At 36.4% G+C, this 21,086-nt stretch overlaps 1 protein-coding gene across 12 annotated transcripts in view; it reads left to right on the forward strand.

The window, feature by feature from the left end:
- The window catches only part of GTDC1 (glycosyltransferase like domain containing 1), a 402,869-nt gene that overhangs the window by 349,089 nt on the left and 32,694 nt on the right, over positions 1-21,086 (forward strand). For all 12 annotated transcript variants that reach the window (XM_032411042.1, XM_032411033.1, XM_032411026.1 and 9 more), the window contains one exon: positions 12,072-12,181. In XM_032411042.1, coding sequence (XP_032266933.1) covers positions 12,072-12,181 — 110 coding nt within the window. The remainder of the gene's footprint in view (positions 1-12,071; positions 12,182-21,086) is intronic.

Raw genomic sequence — 21,086 nt, forward strand, 5'->3', positions numbered from 1 at the left:
CCCTCTCTCTAAAATAAATAAATAAATCTTTTTTTAAAAACTCACTAGAATATTCTTAAATTTCCAGTTCTATAAATGAATAATAAAACAATGATGATTATAATCATTATAACAACAGTAATAATAACAGCCATTCTTTATTGTGTATTTTCTGTTTGCTAGGCTTTATAAATTGTTTCATACACGTCATCTCACTTAATCCCCTCAATAGCCCTTTCAAGTGAGCATTATTAGCCAGACTGTTAGAGATGAAGAACTTAAATCTCGGAGTGGTTTGGTTCCTTGCCCTGGATTACAACTACTAAATATCAGAACTAGGATTTTAGCCCTCTTTCCATTAGGCTATATTGTCCATATAAACTTTTTTACTTTATTTATTCTGATAAAACTCATCTTTAGAACAATAGTCATAAATGAATTGGTTATTACTAGCTTTCAAGAAGCATCTTCTTTTCTTCTTTTGGGTTTAGCTATACTTATAAAGCAAACTAGTCAAAATGATCTTTCACCAAATACACTATATACCATACTTGACTATTTTTATTATCTATTCTTTACCAGAAATAATTTGTTCTGATATCCACTAACCATAAGTATATTTAATTAAGACTTTGGTTCATGAGACTTCCCAGTCTGGAGCGTCTTTTCTTGAGCAATATAGTTAATTTATAGCATGTAATATTATTATAATATTCAGAATCTTTTATTCTTTTCCGTATGAATAATTAGTATACCTTTGGTACCTAATGTGAGCAGTTCTTAATAACTTCTAAATAAGCAACAAAAGACTAGAGTAACGAGGTTTGGAGCTGAACTTTTTTCTTTTATGGTATTGTAAAAGGGACCAGGTAGAATAATACAGGTTAATTCCATTTATAAGAATGTAGCAAAAAGGAGGAGATACATAATTAATCCTGTTTATAAAATGAAAAAACGCAACATATGTAGCAACAAGAACACATCATTTTGAGCAGGTCTTTCTAGAACAGATATTCCATATTGTGTTCCTCCTTTCCCACAGTCATTGCCATGACAATCTGGTGTGCTTAGCAGTCACTGCTGAGTAAGGGAGACTGTCTCTTCTAGGGGATCTCTGTGTCAGCCAAAAAACACAGCAGTCTTCTTTGGGTCTAGAAGCAAGACATAGTATGTGAAATGGACGGAATTTTTGCATTTTTCTCCCCATTGGAGGGATTTCTTATGAATTACTCTGTCTGTTTCTATTTTAACATTTTTTAAATCAGAATGAGGTTTTGGAGTGGATTTTTCTCTTCAAGTTAAGATTCTTTGCCATATGATTGAAGACCTTGTCATTTCTAGATGTGACAAAATGTCCACAACTGAGTATGAAAACCTGTTATTAAGAATTGAAATCCATTTCGATGAAAGACATCTAATAATGCAGACCATGTTTAATTCTCCATTAAAAAAAAAAAAAAAAACATGATCCTTCATGTCATTTCATAGGCCTATCCTACCGTAGTTTTAAAAATATAACTGTCTCTATTCAGCCATGACAGAACCATCACTCATTCATTTCAAAGTCATATTTTGAGTGCCCGCCAACTTCTGAATAAGAGAGTTTCTCTAATGTTGTGGGACTTCCAGACTAATTATAAGGGGACAGCATAAAAATAATTATGAAATAATGTAAAAGAACACATTCATGAAATGATCAGTAGCATATGAATGACTGTTAGTAGCGGAGTGATTCAGAGTGAGATGGCATCTTTCAGGGATGACTACCAGTAACAATAAGTTTAAAGTCAATGAGAGAGACAACGGACAAGGAGTGGCAAAGAGGTGGGGAGAGCTGTGTTCCAAATTCAAGAATCGTAGGCACAAGAGCTGTGGATTGTAAAGAGCAGAGAGAAAGGGAGAGGGTGAAAATGAATATGAATACCAGTGCTTATCTGGGGAGATAGCGGAGGTAAATGATTGATGGAAATATCTGAATGTTGGATAGGGTGGCTTAATTAAAATTTAAAGGCTTTTAATTACTGTAGAGAGGAGATATCTAAGGAAAATCATGTTGAAGAAGATAATTGAACAATGTTTTGGAAGCTGAACTAGCAGAGGAGGAGTTTGAAGCTCAGTGGTGGTATAAAGGTATGAGGTGATAATATTGTACTCTAAAAATGGAAATTATCAAGAAAATCTTAAATTATTTGTATAGGACAAAATGGCAAAGTTGGTAATAAGTTGATTGGCAGAACAAGTTTGGAAGCTGCTTCCTTCTGTTCAAAACTGTGTTGGGCTTGAGATCCTGGAATATTGGGAGAATAAGGACATGCCAGTATGAGAAAGGAGCTTGGTCATTAATGCTGTGTTTGACAGTGCAGCAGTTTAGTTTTTAAGTATTATACATGAGCTGTCAATGGAAGGGCCAAGGGAAGATTCTGAATATGCACCTGATTATAGAAATAGTAAAATCATCATTTACAGTAAATGGGAATAAGAAGATTAGATTCACAAGAAGTGATCTAGATTTAGAGTTGATTCAGAGTAATAACTTTTTTTTTTAAGATTTTTTTTATTTATTTGACAGAGAGAGAGCAGGAGAGAGTGAGAGAAGCAGACTCTCCACTGAGCAGGGAGCCCGACCTGGGGCTCGATCCCAAGACTCCCAGATCATGACCTGAGCCGAAGGCAGACGCTTAACTGACTGAGCCACCCAGGAGCCCAATAACTTTTTAAACTGTACGCCAGGCCTTGTTCTAGACATGGGGAATACTGGGTAAACAAAGGCATAAGTTCTGCCCTTATGGAACTTAAAACATAGCAGAAGGTAAAGCAGGTGAAACTTTGAAGGTAGGATAGTTCCAAAAGTAGAGTGAACATTGTAGGAAGGGAGGAAAAACAAGAAAGAATTAAGGATTCTATGAAAGAAATTTGAATGTTATAAAAAGCACTAGGTGTCACTTTTAGTATTATTTGAAACATCAAAAAATGGGAAACAACTTAAATGTCCATTAGGAGGAGAATTTACTTAAAATTTTGAAATATTAGGTAACCATTTTAAAATGAAATATCTATGTGTGTTGATGGAAATAGATGTCTATTATGTATTTAGTGAAAATGGAAAGTGCAGAATGACTGATATTAACCTCATATGTATAAAATGAGGAAGATGTATATAAAAATACACTCACACAAATATATATGTTTGCATATGCCTAGAAAGAGGTCGACCCCTGCACACCGAACAACTGTTAGTAGTGGTTACCTCTGAGGAGTACTATCAGGAGCGGTAAGGAATAGGGGCTTTCTGACTTTATATATTTCTGAATTATTTGTATTTTACTACAATGGGCATGCTTTTTTTTATAGTTGAAATGTGTATTAAAATAATTGTAGGGGTCCCTGGGTGGCTCAGTCAGGGAGCTCTCTCTGTCAAATAAATAAATAAAATCTTAAAAAAAAATTGTAAATTCACATGCAGTTGTAAGAAATAATACAGAATCCCCTCCTGGAACTCTGATGCTACAAATGTTGGATCTTCTCTTTTCCCATAAGTCCCTGAGGTTCAGTTCTTTGTTATGTTTTTGTTTTTGTTTTTGTTTTTTAATTTTTGGGTCTATTTTCTCACTGATGTTCACATCGGGTAAATTCTGTTTATGTCAAGATCACTGATTCTATTCCATGCTATACTTTTTCTACTATTGAGCCCCTCCAGTGAGGTGTTGTTTTTTTTTTTATTTCCTTTATTATACTTTTCAGTACTATTATTAACAGTTCCTGGATGTTGAGATTGAGCACTTGAAAATCTGACTGTAAGCTTCCTGACAGGGTAAAATAGGAAACAAGAATCATGCATCTTCCTACATGAGAGGTAGAAACACAATTCTCAGGGATGTCAGAGAGTTTCCTAGACTGAACCCTGCAAGAACTTTCTAACTATAGAAGGGGGACTGCTGGAGGAGTGCTCAGGATAACTAGCAACAGTTTTGAATGTATTTCTACATATCTCTTAGAAATGTTATAATTCAAAAGAAAATATAAATGATTAGTTGGTTTCAAATTCCAGCCCCAGTCACCACATTTGACAAGGAGCAACTTTATTACAGAGGGAAATAGACTTAGTAATGAATTGGGGAAAGAGTTTAGTTCCATAGAACCTCCCAAGTCTGAGAGGAAGTAATTATGTACATTATGATGATTTAAAAGTATGTGTAATAGTGGATGCCACTTAAGTAACATCCAAGAATGGGGAAGACCTCATTCATCTTAATTAAGGTTCTTCGTGGCCTGCCAGTTCTTTGAGGCATGGCTATCTGCAGGCTGGCTGGCCAGAGTTGCAGAGGAGAGCTTATTGACGAATTAGATGGCTGAATGAAATTATTGTATACAATATCCAGGGAGAGAGGAAATCATGGTTGAAGAGAAACAACCTGGGGGCTCTAAGCTTTTAGCAATGGGGAGATTTAAAAGGTAATCATGTTGTGGTACCTAATGGGAAAAAAAATGATTTCTTTTCACTGGGTGGCCATCTGGATGGAATGAGTGGGAGGATTTAATTGGGGAGAAGGTCATTGGGTTGTAGTCTAAGTACACTATTTGGAAAACAAGCGAGGATCATTTCTAAGAAGGCAGAGTATGGTCAGTGGTGTCAAACTTGAAAGAAAACATAAGCAGCATGAGAATGAATGGGGCAGGGGTGGGAATTGGTATAGTTAGAGAACACCTTCATCCAAGAGAATGTGGGAATAGGAGCAAAGTTGTAAGGAAAACACAGGAAGGAGAAAAGACAGACATAGCTCGTGTTCTAAGTTGAGATGATCTGTGAAAAGTCACCTAGAAATAATCCATTATTGGAACTCTTATCATCAATAAATGTTATCAGGTAAAAGGGGTAACTTAAAAATGCCAAAGACACAAGTAAAGAAATTGTGGAATAGGGAATAGGTCACAGGCTTCTGGAAGGAAACAGAATATAAGGACACAGTTCTCTCAAAAAGAAACAAGGTAGAAGATCTGGAGCTCTACTAGACTTTGAATTTTGAAAGGCAGATATCTCCCTCTGTTATTAAAAGGAAAGATGAGGGGCGCCTGGGTGGCTCAGATGGTTTAGTGTCTGCCTTCGGCTCAGGTCATGATCCCAGGGTCCTGGGATCGAGCCCCGCATCGGGCTCCCTGCTCAGCGGGGAGCCTGCTTCTCCCTCTCCCTCTGCCTCTCTCCCTGCTCATGCTCTCTCTCTCTGTATCTCTGTGTCTCAAATGAATAAATAAAATCTTTAAAAAAAATTAAAAAATAAAAAAAAATAAAAGGAAAGATGAAACTAAGAATGTGCAGATGGCATGAAACCCTGATAGGCATAAATGAGAATTTTATTTTTCTTAACTTAATTTCCGTGCAATGGCCCATTTCAATATGGTGACAGAAATCTCATGTAGTTCGAGATCCTGTCTTCCATTTTCCTGGTCCCCATTCCTCACAGGCCACTGCGGAGGAATCCCTTGCTTCTGTCTGTCTGCCGGCTGCTCTGTGCTTCTTCCGTGAGGTGCTCGGAAACCACGGTCCCACCATTATGCCTACCACAGCTCAGGAATCTCTCACGCGTGTCCCCGGTACTGTCTGTCTAGATACACTTGCTCAGACGTTCACTCTCCGGAGTTGTGCTTCTCCCTCAAGGTTCTGACCCAGCAAGTGTGATGCATGGCTTCTGGGACCCTCAAAGTTCTGTTCCCCTCAACTTGTCCTCCACCAGTCCTTCATGTTTCTTGTCCGGAGGTGAAACGGCAGCACAGGGTGGAAGGGTGTGTGCTACACTCGTGCAGTGTTTTGCTTAAATACTTGTACCTGTCAGAAGTCCTTACCATTTCTACCTGGATTGTTGCTCCTGTAATCAACCAAGAAGATTGCCCCCCCCCTTTTTTTGGAGGGGTTTGGAGGCCCCCATGCCTGGCCCAAGCCTTTCCCGAAGCAATGGACATGAAATATCTTAGCATCTTGAGTGTACTGGGGAGGAGAGGAGATGGAATAAATTAACATTTCTAAAATATGAAAATACTACCAATACCAACGATGAAGAGAATGAGAGTTTATTGTAGATCTCCAGGGTGCCGGGCATTTCTTCATTCCTAACAACTAACTTTTTTTAATGTGGGTATCATTGTTATACCACTTTAAGGATGAAGCAACGGAGGCTGTATGTGGTTATGTAATGTAGCCATCGTCATACTGCTGGTCAGTGGCAGAGCCACTTTTCTCTGAACTGCACCTTTCACTCTTCCTCTAAAAGTAGAGTTGAAGGGCAGAATACAGTATGAACAGTCATCAGAGAAAGCCACAGCGGAGAGTCTTGGTCTTGGTCCACCATAAGTAAATAGTAGTGGGGAGGTCTGGTAGAGTGAGAGAAAGAGGGGCGCTAGTAGTATCCGAGAGGGACAGAAACGGAAAGAAGTCGAGAAGTTGGTGGCTAAAACTATTGGTTGAATTCTATTCGAAGCAGCATTTAGGAAGCAGAAGCCGCACACGTGGAGGGAAACCAGAACCAAATTACCGCTTTGTCAGGCCTGTAAGGGAGAGGGAAGCGTTTATGGCCCTAGAAAGGAGAGTAGAAAAGTAAACGATCGTAACAACTAACACAGGGTGGTAAATGGAAGCTTTATGTTTTTGAACAAGGAACACATCGCTGATTTGGGAAGCAAAGCAGTACTCCATGATGAGGAAGTGAAGATGGAGATTAGCAGCGTTATCATAAAGGGAAAGAAGTTTGAAACCATGGTGTTAGATCCTAATTTTATATTACTTGCACATATTCTTATTGCCATCTCTTGTCCAATGGGTTTTAACCTCAAGTCAGAAGAATCTAAGGAATGTCCAGGGCTTGCTGGTCTGGAAACAAAACCATGGACTGAAGGTGCCAACTCTTTTTCTTCTCATTATATGTAGGAAGAAAGAAAGAAAAAAACAAAGATTGTGTAGAAAAATGATGACTTCCAAGTGACGAGACATGATTTCAAATGCAGACTCAACCTCTTCTGTGTGATGTTAAACGGAAGAATAATTGTATTTGTTTGGCTACTTGGTTGAGATGCTTAACTCAGATTATGATCCGGTGCCTGGCTTGGAATTGTGAACATACAGCAGGAGCTCTACAAATGTAATTCATTTTTTTCCATTCCTTCATTTATTCAACAAATATTTTTTTGAGCAGGTAATTTTATGCCACAGATAATGTATTAGTCAGCATAGGTCACATTATGCTGCAGTAATGAACACCCCTCCCCCATGTCAGTTGTTTAACACAACAAAAGTTTATTTACCTCACTAACTCAAAGTCGGCTACATGGTTAGGTGGCTTAGCCTCCACGTAGCAGTCCAGACCGCCTCCCTCTTTTAACCTAACAGTTGTAACACAAGATCTCCACGAGGATTACTGCACCCAAGAAAGTGCTATTCAGAACTACTCTTAGATGCTTCTCTCTGGAAGTGACACAAATCAGTGAGCTTGCAACCCACTGACCAGAACGAGTTCTGTGGCCTCCCCTACCGGGAGGAGTTGACCCTGGAGTCTTCGGTGTGGGCAGAAAAGAACCAGATACTGAGGAACAGAAGTAAAATCTTCCACTACTTGGCAAGGCACTGGGTACTTATAATGAACAAACCAGGCATCCTTTATCTTTCCCTCACGGAATTCTCAGTCCACAGTGACATGCTGCTGGGAAACAATAGCATGGGTAAAGAGCCAGGTTTCTGCCCAGGCAATGCAAGGAACGAGATCAAAGAGATTGCATTCTGTAAGGATAAAGTTATGTGGGAAAATAGGAAAGGGTAACAGTTTAGTGTAAGTGACAAGTATGGAGAACTTAGAAATCCTCAATAAATATTTACTGAACGAATGTTAAATGAGGAATAAGAAGAAATTTAGCTCTACAAAACTAAACGGGAAAGGCAACAGAGAGAGAACAGATATAGGAAGAAAAAACACATGGAAACAGTTTATGCTTTTCAAATGTTCTGAATAATATTTGGGAATAAAAGCTGTTCTTGCTATATCTGCTGCTTCCAGTAAGCCTGAAATATTTCCGTGCTGGTCGCTTCTGCCATATTTGGGCTGCTGAGGAGCTCGTTCCCAGCCAGACTGTTTCATTCTTACCTATTCAAGGGTGAGGGCATTGTGGGAAGCCTGGACTTTGACTCATCTTCAAGGATGTTTTTTGATCAATCAAGTTTGCTTGATGGGCAGCTATCAAATGTAGAGGGGTCACAAGAAAGTAGGAATTATGCTACTATACATACTGAAAATGGTACAACATTAGCCAAAAATCCTATGAATACAATTTTGTGGCAGAATGTTGGGGGGGGGTAGTTCCTTAAAAGCATTAAAAATGATTTATATTTAAAAATCTTTATTAAACAATAGACAACATGGGCAGGGGGAGAAACCTAACACAACCCCTGTTAACATTTTGATATAGTTGATCCTAGAATTTTTTCTAGGTACACACACCCATTTGTCTTATAAAAGCAGTTCATGTGATAAATACTAGTCTGTCATTTCCCTTTTACTTAACAGTATTTCTCAGGTATTTTTTCATGTCAAGAGGTATACTTCAATAGCATTTTTTTTTAAGATTTTATTTTTAAGTAATCTCTACACCTAATGTGGAGCTCGAACTCACACCCCCAAGATCATGAAATCACACGTTCTACCGACTAAGCCAACCAGGCGCCCCTCTACAGCATTATTTTTAATGCAATGTGGTATTTAATGCTTTGTGCTAAAATTATAAATATGAGAGCTTCACATTAGATTTCTTAGGAAGAAATCTAAGACAGATTCATATACTCTGATAAATGGGTTCATTAATATCATGGATGCTGGGATAGATTCCATGGATGACCCATTGGATATTTGGGATGAGTTCCTCACTCATCAAAATATATTGAGCTCTGCCATTGACTGACATTCACGCCTTGATATATGGCTCTGGCTAAATATCTGTGCACAGCATCTAATGATCATCTGAATGCTAGGAAATTTCTCATTTTTCTAAAGAGAAAACTGAGAAAAAATTTAGCAAAATTCACTATGTAACTTTGAGGGACATAAATGAAATAAAGTGTCTACTTACAATATATGATCTACTAATTTAGACATAAGTAGTACTTTAAAGCGCATATCACGTAAAATCATTTTAGAAGTATTGCTCTTTTCCCACCCTTACATTTCATGAAGCAGTTGTAGCCCAACTCCCCCTTCCGTGCATTCTTGACATCAGTATGGAGGGTGCCATCTTTTCAGGAAGCTGGCGTGTTTCCAACACCTGTCATCTGGAACCCCATCTAAGCTGCTTGGGGTGCAAGACTTGGGAAACTGTCATCACTGGAAATCTTTTCCTTAGCTAGAAAAACCCACTTACTACTCACAATCTCCAATAACCACTTATTCTATTACTTTTTTTAGTGATCTTTAAAATACTTGCTTTCAGCAACGTCCAGCACTTTGAACTGTTAGGTCATGTCTCTCAAAATAATTACTAAGACAATATTAAATTCCTTTGCTTCTGTTTTTACCAGTCCTAGAGTGAATGACTGCTGCCACCATCCAAAACTGTTAACCACTACACATTGTTTCAGGTTAATGCAACTTCCCTAAACAGTGCTTTCTTCAAAATAAAGTAATTGAGAGAGTGCCCAGTATTATGAGAGACGTTAAAAGGCCTTTAGTATAAAATGCCTCTTTTCCTGAGGGATAATTTTGGGGAAGAAAAATCTCACTTTACATTCGTCCATATATTATAGTTTAAATAAGAGAGGGATTCATACAAATCTCTTTTGTGTTCTTATGCAAAGTGACTGTTGAATATGAAAGCTTTTGTCCACCTATAAAAATATCTATAGAAATGGGTGAACTGCTTTATTTTTCATTTAAGTAAATTGAATAAAAACATGAAACAAATAATACATTATATGTTAAAAAAAAAAAAGAAGAAGATAGCAGGAAGGGAAAAACGAAGGGGGGGAAATAGAAGAGGGAGACAAACCATGAGAGACTATGGACTCTGAGAAACAAACTGAGGGTTCTGGGGGGGGATGGGTTAGCCTGGTGATGGGTATTAAAGAGGGCACGTTCTGCATGGAGCACTGGGTTTTATATGCAAACAATGAATCATGGAACACTACATCAAAAACTAACGATGTAATGTATGGTGGTTAACATAACATAATAAAAAAATTTTTAAAAATCGAAAGGATACAGTAGGATTGTAATGCATTTATCTTGAATGGAAACACTGAAAGTGCAGGTTCATAAAGCCTGCTGCCTTGAAAACACTCATTGGAATCTTTTCAGAACTACAGCTTCTACCCGCTTAAGCCTCCTCCCAACCCCAAACCGCATCTATTTTAAGCTTAATACAAAACAAACAAACAAACAAAACAGCAGGAAATATTTAGAATAAATATTCTCTTGAGGATCTATAGCCAAAATTTTTGGAACTCAATATGAAAAATTTAGAGAATAGAGTGGCTAGATTTCCCTGTAGTTTTACTCTCTCTTTAAGATATATTATGTTATATTGTTTCCACTAAGTACTTCCCAGAGAATCAGACTAAAAGAACATATTACAGATTAGGTGGCAGCTATTTGATTGATATGGTTGAAGATGGCATATGGTGTATTCTTTACTTTCAAACTGTTTTGAGTCTTTCTTCTTGCCCACAGCATATACAGTATATATGAGAACTATCCAAAAACTTCCCAATGGTACATGCATATAATATGCATCATTTTAAAAAGTGATCAAAATTTCACCATTGCGTTCTTTATTATTTGAAGTAAACCAAATCAAGAGATACAGAGCTTAAAATAAGTTGTTACAGATTCTATAAGATCTTATAATTCCATAAGATTATAAATGCTGTTTTAAAATGTTAATCAGAAGATGCATTTGTTTTAATTCTTGATACTGAAAATATTGACTGAATTGTGAATTAACACATTTAGGGCTGCAGATGTCATTTTTCATGAGATTTCCTGAATGATGTAATTTTCATATTTCATATAGCAGTTTGATCAATTTACAGATTTATTTTACATAATTAGTTGGTAAATGAGAAATTCAATTGCTGATATATAACTATTTCTCTGTAATATAAAAAATAAGTTAAAATTCTGAATTATAAATAAAAAACAAATATTTTGAAGACATCTGGTCCACATCTGTCTGAAATAAGATAATTTAAAACAGTGCAATTAAATGCAAAAAATACTGAAATATTCACACCTTACAATGTAAAAAATAACTCACTTCATTTTAATGTGATTTCTTGAACTGATGAATTTTTTTTTATTTTAGTGTCCTTTAACCTTTCATTCTGTCATAAAGAAGACTGACAAGCTAAACAAACAAAAATAATCCATGTTTTTCAAAGCCTCTACTAAATGAAAGAATTATCTTTATTACTATTCTTTTATGAGTTGACTAACCTCCACTCCTGAGTTAATACTCAGCAGACTTAGACTCAAGCCTACCCCCTTTTGATGTATTTATAATTCTCCATTCAATTATTTAAAATGAGAGATTAGTGAGAGAGTCTGTAATCTTGCTCCCTAAATTGTGCGTTCCTTATGGGCACAAAGGGGCTCAGTAAATGTGAGAGGAAGGTATTCAGACCCATGAAAATGAAAAACATCTTTGGTACATTCTCATGATCTCTTTGGTAGAGAATCGTCCTTTGAAGACTGGTCTTTTCTTTTGTTAAAAACCTGTGTTAAGTGGAAAATTAACCATTTTAGGAGAAAGGAAAATACACTAGACTTTCTATAGTCTAACCAAAAAAATGTGAAAAACAAGATAGATTTCTCCTTTAATAAAAGGCTGCAGAGCCTTAAGATTTCAATAGAACTGGGTTTTGATCCATGAGAGAGAAGTTACATTCATGAAATCACTCAATGCTGATGCTACAATTTAAGGTTATAGGGGGAAATCTCCGCTTGGATGCCCGAGGCTCCCTTAACTAGCAACAGACCACAAAAGGAATTGATACTGCGAAAAGGGAAAACATCGTTTCTAACATACCTTAAGGTTTCACAAGTAATATTTTGTGTGTTTATTTCCAGGGAGCATGATAAAGATCCAGAGAGTTTTTTTAAAGTGTTAATGCACCTTAAGGATTTAAGACTCAATTTCCATGTGTCTGTCCTTGGAGAAACCTTCACAGATGTCCCAGGTATCTCTTTTGAATTTTCTAATGTGTAATTTTATAGATGACATAAGCTCTACAACTTAAGTATTAATTTCCATGTTTCCCTTTGTTAGAATAATCAAGATGAGCCCTGTTAACCAAAAGATTATACGATGGCATTAAAGTGTGATTCAATTAAAAAAAAATACTTAAGTAAGCATTCTTTGATTTAAGTTGAGAACGTGAAGTCATCTCTTTTATCAAATATAGTTTATACAATGTAACTTGATGTAAATAAAATATATTGCTTTAGGCATCTTAACACTTAAGGAAAGTGGGAATTTGTAATTGGATATACAACCTCTCACCCCTGGGGTCACTGGTTTGAATCCTACTCGCATTGGTAATGGCTGAAATACATTACCATCTGTTAGGTGGACTGTGTAAAGCATTTTGGCATCAGCCTTGTAACGTGGAGTAGCCCACAGTCTACATCTAGTTGTCATTGGCCCATGCCTTTTTTATTGAGTTGTGGAAACACAAAAATCTGAAGCTGATGGCAGCAGGTCTTCTCATTCTTAATGCCACACGGAGCCTCGTCAGAGCCATTTCCTTTGCCCTCATCCTCAGTGGGCATGTTTGGGTTATATCAGTTATAATATTATATTAGTACAATAGTGATTTGACATTTGTATACATTGCAGAAACAGTTACTACTATAAATCTAGTGACCATCTGTCACCTTCCAAAGTTCATACAATATCATTGACTGTATCCCCATGTTGTACATTACATCCCCATGACTTACTTACTTTGTAAATGCAGGTTTGTACCTCTTAATCCCCTTCATCCATATCAACCCCAACCCTCCTCCCCTCTGGCAACCACCAAACTGTTCTCTGTATCTATGAGTTTGGGGTGTTATGTTTTGTTTGTTTTGTTTTGTTAGATTCCACATGTTAAGTGGAATCATACAATATGTGTCTTTCTCTGTCTGACTTATTTCGCTTAGCGTAATGCCTTCAAAGTCTACCATGTTGTTGCAAATGTCAAGATTTCATTTTTTATGGCTGAGTAGTATTCCTGTGTGTGTGTGTGTGTCTGTGTGTGTGTGTGTGTGTGTATGCCAAGTCTTCTTTATCTTCTTTATCATCTGTCATTGGACATTTAGGTTATTTTCATATCTTGGTTATTGTACATAATGCTACAGTGAACATAGGGGCACGTATATCTTTTTAAATTAGTATTTTTGTTTTCTTTGGATAAATACCCAGAAATGGAATTGCTGGATAATATATTGGTCCTATTTTTAAATTTTTGAGGAACTTCCATACTGTTTTCCATAGTAGCTGCACCAACTTACTTTCCCACCAACAGTACATGAGTATTTCCTTTGCTGCACATCCTCACCAACATTTGTTATTTCTTGTCTTTCTGATAATAGCCATCTTGACAGGGGTAAGGTGATATTTCATTGTGCTTTTGATTTGCATTACCCTGGTGCTTAGTGATGTTGAGCATCTTTTTCATGTGCCTATTAGTCATCTGTATGTCTTCTTTGGAAAAATATCCATTCAGATCCCCTGCCATTTTTTAGTTAGATTGTATGGGTTGGTTGGTTTGTTTGTTTTTTGGCATTAAGCTGTACATGTTCTTTATATATCTTCAGTATTAACCCCTTATTGGATATATGACTTACAGATATCTTCTCACATTCTCTGGTTGCCTTTCCATTTTGTTGATGGTCTCCTTAGCTGTTCAGAAGAAGCTTTTTAGTTTGATGTAGTCCCACTTGCTTATTTTTGCTTTTGTTTCCCTTGCCTCTTGAGTCAGAGCCAAAAAAAAAATTGGTAAGGCTGACATGAAGGAGCTTACTGCCCATGTTTTCATCTAGGAGTTTTATAACTTCAAGTCTCCCATTTGAGTCTTTAATGCATATTGAGTTAATTATTATGTATGGTGTTATAAGATAGTGCTCCGGTTTTATTCTTGTGCAGGTAGCTGTCCAGTTTTCCCAACACCATTTGTTGAAGAGTCTATTCTTTCTCCATTGTACATTCTTGCCTCCTTTGTTGTAAATTAATTGACAATATGTGTGTGGGTTTATTTCTGGACTTTGTATTCTGTTATATTGATCTATGTGTCTGTTTTAATGCTGATACTACACTCTTGATTACTATAGCTTTGTAATATAGTTTGAAATCGGGGAGTATGGTACCTCTAGCTTTGTTCTTCTTTCTCAAGATTATTTTGGGTATCGTGTTCTTTTGTGTTTCCATACACATTTTAGAATTACCTGCTCTAGTTCTGTGAAAAATGTCATTGGAATTTTGATAGGAATTGAATTGAATCTGTAGATTGCTTTGGGTAGTATGGACATTTTACCAATGTTAATTCTTCCAATCCATGAGCATATAATATCTTTACATTTATTTGTGTCTTCTTCAGTTTCTTCACGAATGTTTTATAGTTTTCAGTTTATAGAACTTTCACCCTCTTGGTTAAATTTATTCCTAGGTATTTCATTCTTTTTGGTGTGATTATAAATGGAATTGTTCTCTTGAATTTTATTTCCAATAGTTTGTTATTAGTGTATAAAAATGAAACAGATTTGTATACATCAATTTTGTATCCTGCATATTTACTGAATTCATTTATTAGTTCTAACAGTTTCTGGTGGAGTCTTTAGAGTTTTCTACATATAGTATCATGTCATTTGCAAATAGGGACAATTTTACTTCTTCCTGTCCAATTTGTATGACTTTTATTTCTTTTTCTTGCCTAATTGCTATGGCTAGGACTTCTAGTACTATGTTGAATAAAAATGGCTAGAGTGGGCATCCTTGTCTTGATTCTGATCTTAGGCAAATTCTTAAAAAAAAAAAAAAAATCTTATTTTTAAGCAATTTTCACACCCAACGTGGGTCTCAAACTCACAACCCTGAGATCAAGAGTCACATGTTCTATTGACTGAGCCAGCCAGGCGCCCTTGATGCTGATCTTAAAGGAAAAGCTTTCCACTTTTTAGATTTTCACTGTTGAGTATGATGTTAGATGTGGGTTTTTCATATATGGCTTCTATTATGTTGAGGTACATTTCCTCTATACCCACTTTGTTAAGAGTTTTCATAAATGAGTAATAAATTTTGTCAGATGCTTTTTCTACATTTATGAAGGTGATCATATGATTTTTATTTTTCATTCTGTTAATGTGGTGTATTACATTGAGTGGTATTCAGATGTTGAACTTACCTTGCCTCTCTGGAGTAAATCCCACTTGATCATGGTGTATGATTCTTTGAATGTCTTATTAATTCAGTTTGCTAATATTTTGTTGAGGATTTTTGCATCTATGTTCATCAGGAATATTGGCCTATAATTTGTGTGTGTGTGTGTGTGTGTGTGTGTGTGTGTGTGTGTGGTGTCCTTCTCTGCTTTTGGTATCAGAGTAATGCTAATCTCACGGAATGAGTTTGGAAGCTTTGGTAGGAAGTGTGGTAGGCTAGAACCAAAGTATGGAGGTTCTTGATAACCAAAGTAGATTAGGTAAAAGTAAGAAATAAGGAACCTAGATCGTGAACAGGAAAGAAATGTGATGAAACTTGTATTTTAGGAAGCTTTATCTTTCAGTGGTATGTAGGCAGATTCACAGTAAGACACTACAGTGGTAATCCAAGTGTGATTCTTGAAGTAGTGGCTGAGAGATTAGTGAGAGGGATGTATGACAGAGATATTCTCAAGGAAAGCACAGAAAGGAATTTGCAAGATGGATAGCTGTAGAAAGAAGGAAGAAAAATTCTACTCATTTGCAAAGCTGGTGAGTTTTGTTTGTGGCAGCATTGAGGTATTTGTGGATGAACTGAGAAGTGTGACTGGAGGAAGTCCCTAAGCAGAATGCTTCTCAGCCAGTTTTACTATTGGGTAGTTTTAAGCCACCACTACAGAAAAGACAAGGATTTTACACAGGGCCATGTTCTTGGGATAACAGTCTCCCTTCCCACTCATTAACACTGAGCTATTTAGAGCAGTATGAAGGGTTAAAAGTAGGGTGTGGAGCCTCAGGGGCCCAGGTACTGAGTGCTCAGTCATTATAGGTCTAATCTTATTACTCAACTTTGGCTTGACTGCAGCGTATACTTACTGAGCACTGTAGGAGGGGAATTCCACAGTGAACAAGACTCAGCCTCCACCTTCAGGGAGCTCTGCCTTGGGCAGATACTTACATACAATTAACAGGTACCCAAGATGCTGTGAAATAATTAGGGAATGCTGTGGAAGCCCACAGGAAGGGGTATCATGTTATCTATGATATTTCCAGTCTCAACTGGGGCTCTTTGTGCCTTAGCCTCTCGTCCATCTCTGTCATTCCAAATGTGAGTCAGCTTTCTTCATGGCTACAGCAATTCACCTTGTACATGAGAGGATTCCAAGTTGTTGTATGGACAAATGAGCCTGGTAGCTTTCCAGGTGGTGTTCCTAGAAGGCCACCTTGCCAATCTTGACTCTAAAGTTTTCCTAACAGGCCATTTTATGTATTTTCAGCCATTCTTATCATTGTTTTGGTTTAACAAACACTTACATAGTACTCACTGTATTCCAGGCATTGTTCTAAGCAATGTACAAATATTAATTCCAATTTCTCATAACAGTCTTGTTCAGTATTACTGTCTCCATTTTTCTCAGGTGGTGAAAACTGAGGCAAAGAGAAATTAAGTAAGGTCACATAGCTAGGTAGTACTTTTTACTGCTATGCTAATAGCTTTCTGTGTTCTTGTTTTCCGAACCGTTTCTCTAAGTTTAAACATTATTTTTTTTCCCCAACTCACCATCCAACTTCACAAAAGGGTTACCTAGCAAGCATACATTTCTTCGCCTGTTGTCTCTTCTGGATGCTGCATTAGCATATCTAAAACCCATACCATAAGCCAATTTATATACTCTGTAATATCAGCCAGAGTACTTACTCTCAATGCTATTAACACTTGTAAAGAAGTAGTTTTCTTATAAATAATTGCAGTAATTATTATTATGCTATTAATTGCTACTGTTTATTGACAATTTACTTCTTACATGGTTCTTTGTCACATTATTTACTGTAATGCTCATGATAAGCCCAATGGAGTAGGTATTATTATCCCACTTGATAGGTAGAAAGACTGAGACTGAAGGCTTAAGTCATTTTGATTGCACTGCCTGTAAGTTAAACTTTTCTCTTTCACATACAAGCCTTGATGTATTGGAAAACCAAGAAAGCCTTAATATATGACTGCAGGACCACTCATTAGTCTTTTTTTTTTCTTTTTTAATCAAGATATGACTTATATATAACATTGTGTAAGTTTAAGGTGTCCAATATGTTAATTTGACACATTTATGTATTGTAATATGATTACCACTATAGCTTTAGCTAACACCTCTCTCGTGTCACATAATTATCATTTCTTCTTTGTGATGAACACATTTAAAATCTAGTCTCTTAGCAATTTTGAAGTATATAATATAATATTGTTGGCTATAATCACTGTGTTATGCATTAGACTTCCAGAATTTATTCTCTTTTAGTTGCAAGTTTGTGCATTAATTTCTTTGTCTCCAACTTCCTTCTCCTTCCCTCTCCACAGATCTCTTAGGGAAATCTAGCACATCTGTGTGATGATGTTAATGCCAGTGAGTTTTACTGCCCTTTTGATGAAACAATCTCCATTAAATTTCTTTTGAAAATGTTAAAACTGTAATAGAACAACTTTGTAGAGTCTCCATACTATTGATTATTTTCACGTATGTTTATTATCTTCAAATTATATTGTCATAAGGTTTTTGTAATCCTTTTTCTGGGAAGTGTGGTAGATTATGATTCTAGTTTATAGATACATTGTTTCTAGCTCTTTTGTGTCATCCTTTCATTTTACAAAAGAGTAGACAGATCTAGCACAAGGACTATTCCAGGTTCTCAGAACCGGGCACCGTGGGCGAGACAGGCAGGAGATAGTGGCAAGGTTAGAAGTCCAACCAGGGAGTCCGTCTCCTCACTCCTACATGCTTCTATACATATGCAATGAGTGTTTTTTAAATATCTTCTTTGTGCCAAGCGCTATGCTAGACAATTAGGATGAAATGGTGAATAAAGCAGACATGTTCTGGGATGTCTGCAACTTGTCATCCCATATCAGAGCTTGATTTATCACTTACTAGAACATTCCTTAGAAACATCAGAACTGTCCTTTCTTGAGCACCTAGCATGTGCCAGGTAGTGTTCTAAGCACTTTGTGCATTGCCTCACTTACTCCAGAGTTTAGTTCCAACATTATTTTAATTACTTTTAATTCAGAAAATTGAAAGATCATTCTGCTACACCAAGCGCCTGTCAGACTCCATGCAACAAATGGACCAAAAAACCCAGAAGCTCCTCAATGCAAATATTTTAGTTTTGACCAGTTCTCATGACAGGGTCACATTGTTAGCCCTTGATGGTTTAAAAAAAAAAAAAAAGACAAATACTTAAGATATCAAGTCAGTGGAATGTGTTTGTATGCGTAATAATTTCCCACAAATGATAATTCTAAACAGTTTTTTTTTTTTTTTTTTGTGAACAGCCAAAGCCTTATAGCAGGGCTCTTCTTTCCCAACTGCAGACGTGGTGCAAGAAGGAGTTTTAGCTTTAGGTATTGGGGAACCATGAAGGTTTCAAGGAAAGTAAAAACCTGAGCTACAGTTTTGGCAGATAGAAACCCTTCTGGTTCACCTTTAATTTGAGGTTAAGAACAGTATGTGGAAAACTTCTGGTTAGCATCTGGCATGACAATGGCTATTACTGTGATCTTGGCATATTCCTGCTCCTTAGTTCTGGAGTCAGTGTTGGATGATTATATAACATTTCCCTCCCCTCCCATCTCTCTTTTCACTCCCAGCTACGTCTCATTTTCAGAAAAGCAGCTACACTAAGGGGTTGGGGGAGGGATGTAATAGAAAGTTTCTAGGAACACAAATCGCTTATATCACATTAATTTAAAGGTATAAAATTTCGCTACAGGGGGAGCGCAGCAGAAGGAAAGCTTATAAATATATGGATCAATGTTGAATTAAAAGATTATTACATATGAAATGAAAGAAATGTGCCAGTAAAACTGAATAAAAGCATTCTCTCTAGACCATACCGTTCCTCAAGCCTTTCCTTCTTTTATTTTTTGTAATGTTATTACTACCTACCTCTTCCCCTAACATAGAAGTATTTACTGAGTTCCTATCGTGGTCAGGCATCATATTGTGGATACCAAGAGTAGAAGATGTGGTTCCTGCCCTCTAGAATCTTATTGTCTGGGAAGCAAAAATGTTTTTATAATTGTTTCATTATACCATGCCCTCGTTTATATTGGAATATTTTCAAATTATTTTTAATATATTACTTGATAACCATTACGGCAATGTACTAGACATTCAAACAAGAATTAGCATCCCAAATTTATAGCTGAGGAAAATGATTGATGTTGGCCCCATTTAAGGGGCATGGATCTGGGGTAGATTCTCAATGGACAGAGCCACCCTCACATGTTTCTTATAAATAAGCATATAGCTACTTTCCCAAGAATATGATTGGGGGAATTAGTTTCCCAAGAACATGATTTAAAACAGAAGTTTTCTTTCTCTTAGTCCTCTGCCGAAGAAAACAACAAAAAATAATGGGAAAGTAAGGCAGATTCTATAAATGTAGACATATATGCTTCTGACAGGAAATAATAAATGCTGTAATAAAAATGACAATATCTCTTAAGATAACTTAAGAATTTAACAAGATGCCAATAAAGATGCCAAAATATTACTTTATATCTTCACAGCATACTTCTAAAATTCATATAAAATTAATAAATAAATGCGCAGAATATCAAAGGATTCTCTAGCAAAGGAATAACGAAGGGAAACATGTCCTACCACATTCAGAACATGTATTGAGTGATAACTTTTAAAAGAGTACTTTACAGATTCAAAAGTAGAACAATGGACAAAATAGAGAATTCAGAAATAAACTCCATTTGTATATAAATTTAATATCCAACAAACTTAAGATAACAAAAACTAATATACTTATTCCAGCTCTAAAATACAATATTATTAGTGAAAGCAAGAAAATAAGTAAAATAAATAGCTACAGTGCACCAAAAAAAAATTTCACGAAAGAAATCAAGTACAGATTTTAAATATACATTATAGATAAAGGTTTACAGAAGCATCAACATGTTGTAAGCACAGCAACTTACTGAACTCTTACTTTGTGCCCAGTGCAAGTCTGGGGCTCGTACTCGGATATTCCATTTGATAGTGCAAGAGTCGTCTCAGTAGGTACAATTACTGTCCCCTATGTATGAGCAAAGACACGAAGGCATTAAGTTAAATAACTTACCCAGAGTCACACAGCTAATAACAATAGAGATAATGATATCCAAAGAAATCAACACTAAACCAAATTTGGGGGAAAAAATCTAATTTTACCTGTCACAAAGTAAGTGTAAATACAGGGAATATGATAGAGCAGTTACATGGACCCAAGAATAAAAGTAAAGGCATATCCTAATGAAGACTAGCCAGTTTATGGAGAAACATCTGCATGTATAGTGATGGCAACGTAAAATATTTTTCCTATATAAGTTATTATACCCTTTGTTTGACTGGGTGATTTCACATCGAAGAATGTATCCCATGGGAGTCCATCCTATGCCTTGCTCCCAAACATCTCTCAAGAAATTGTTCTCAAAAGTTGTAACTATGAAAACATGACTGAAGAAAAATGCTCTTTCATTTTCCTAAACAGGAATCCTCAAAGTTTATGAGAAATGTGCACTCGGGGAAGACTTTAAGGAAATAGATAAATTAATTAAATAACGAAAGGGAAAAGTCAGGACATTAATGAACCAATAGGAAACTAGAAACAGACCCTAATTTTAAAAGCCTGTACATG

This window comes from Phoca vitulina, unplaced genomic scaffold (assembly GCF_004348235.1).
Source record: "Phoca vitulina isolate PV1807 unplaced genomic scaffold, GSC_HSeal_1.0 scaffold1, whole genome shotgun sequence".
Classification (NCBI taxonomy): domain Eukaryota; kingdom Metazoa; phylum Chordata; class Mammalia; order Carnivora; family Phocidae; genus Phoca; species Phoca vitulina.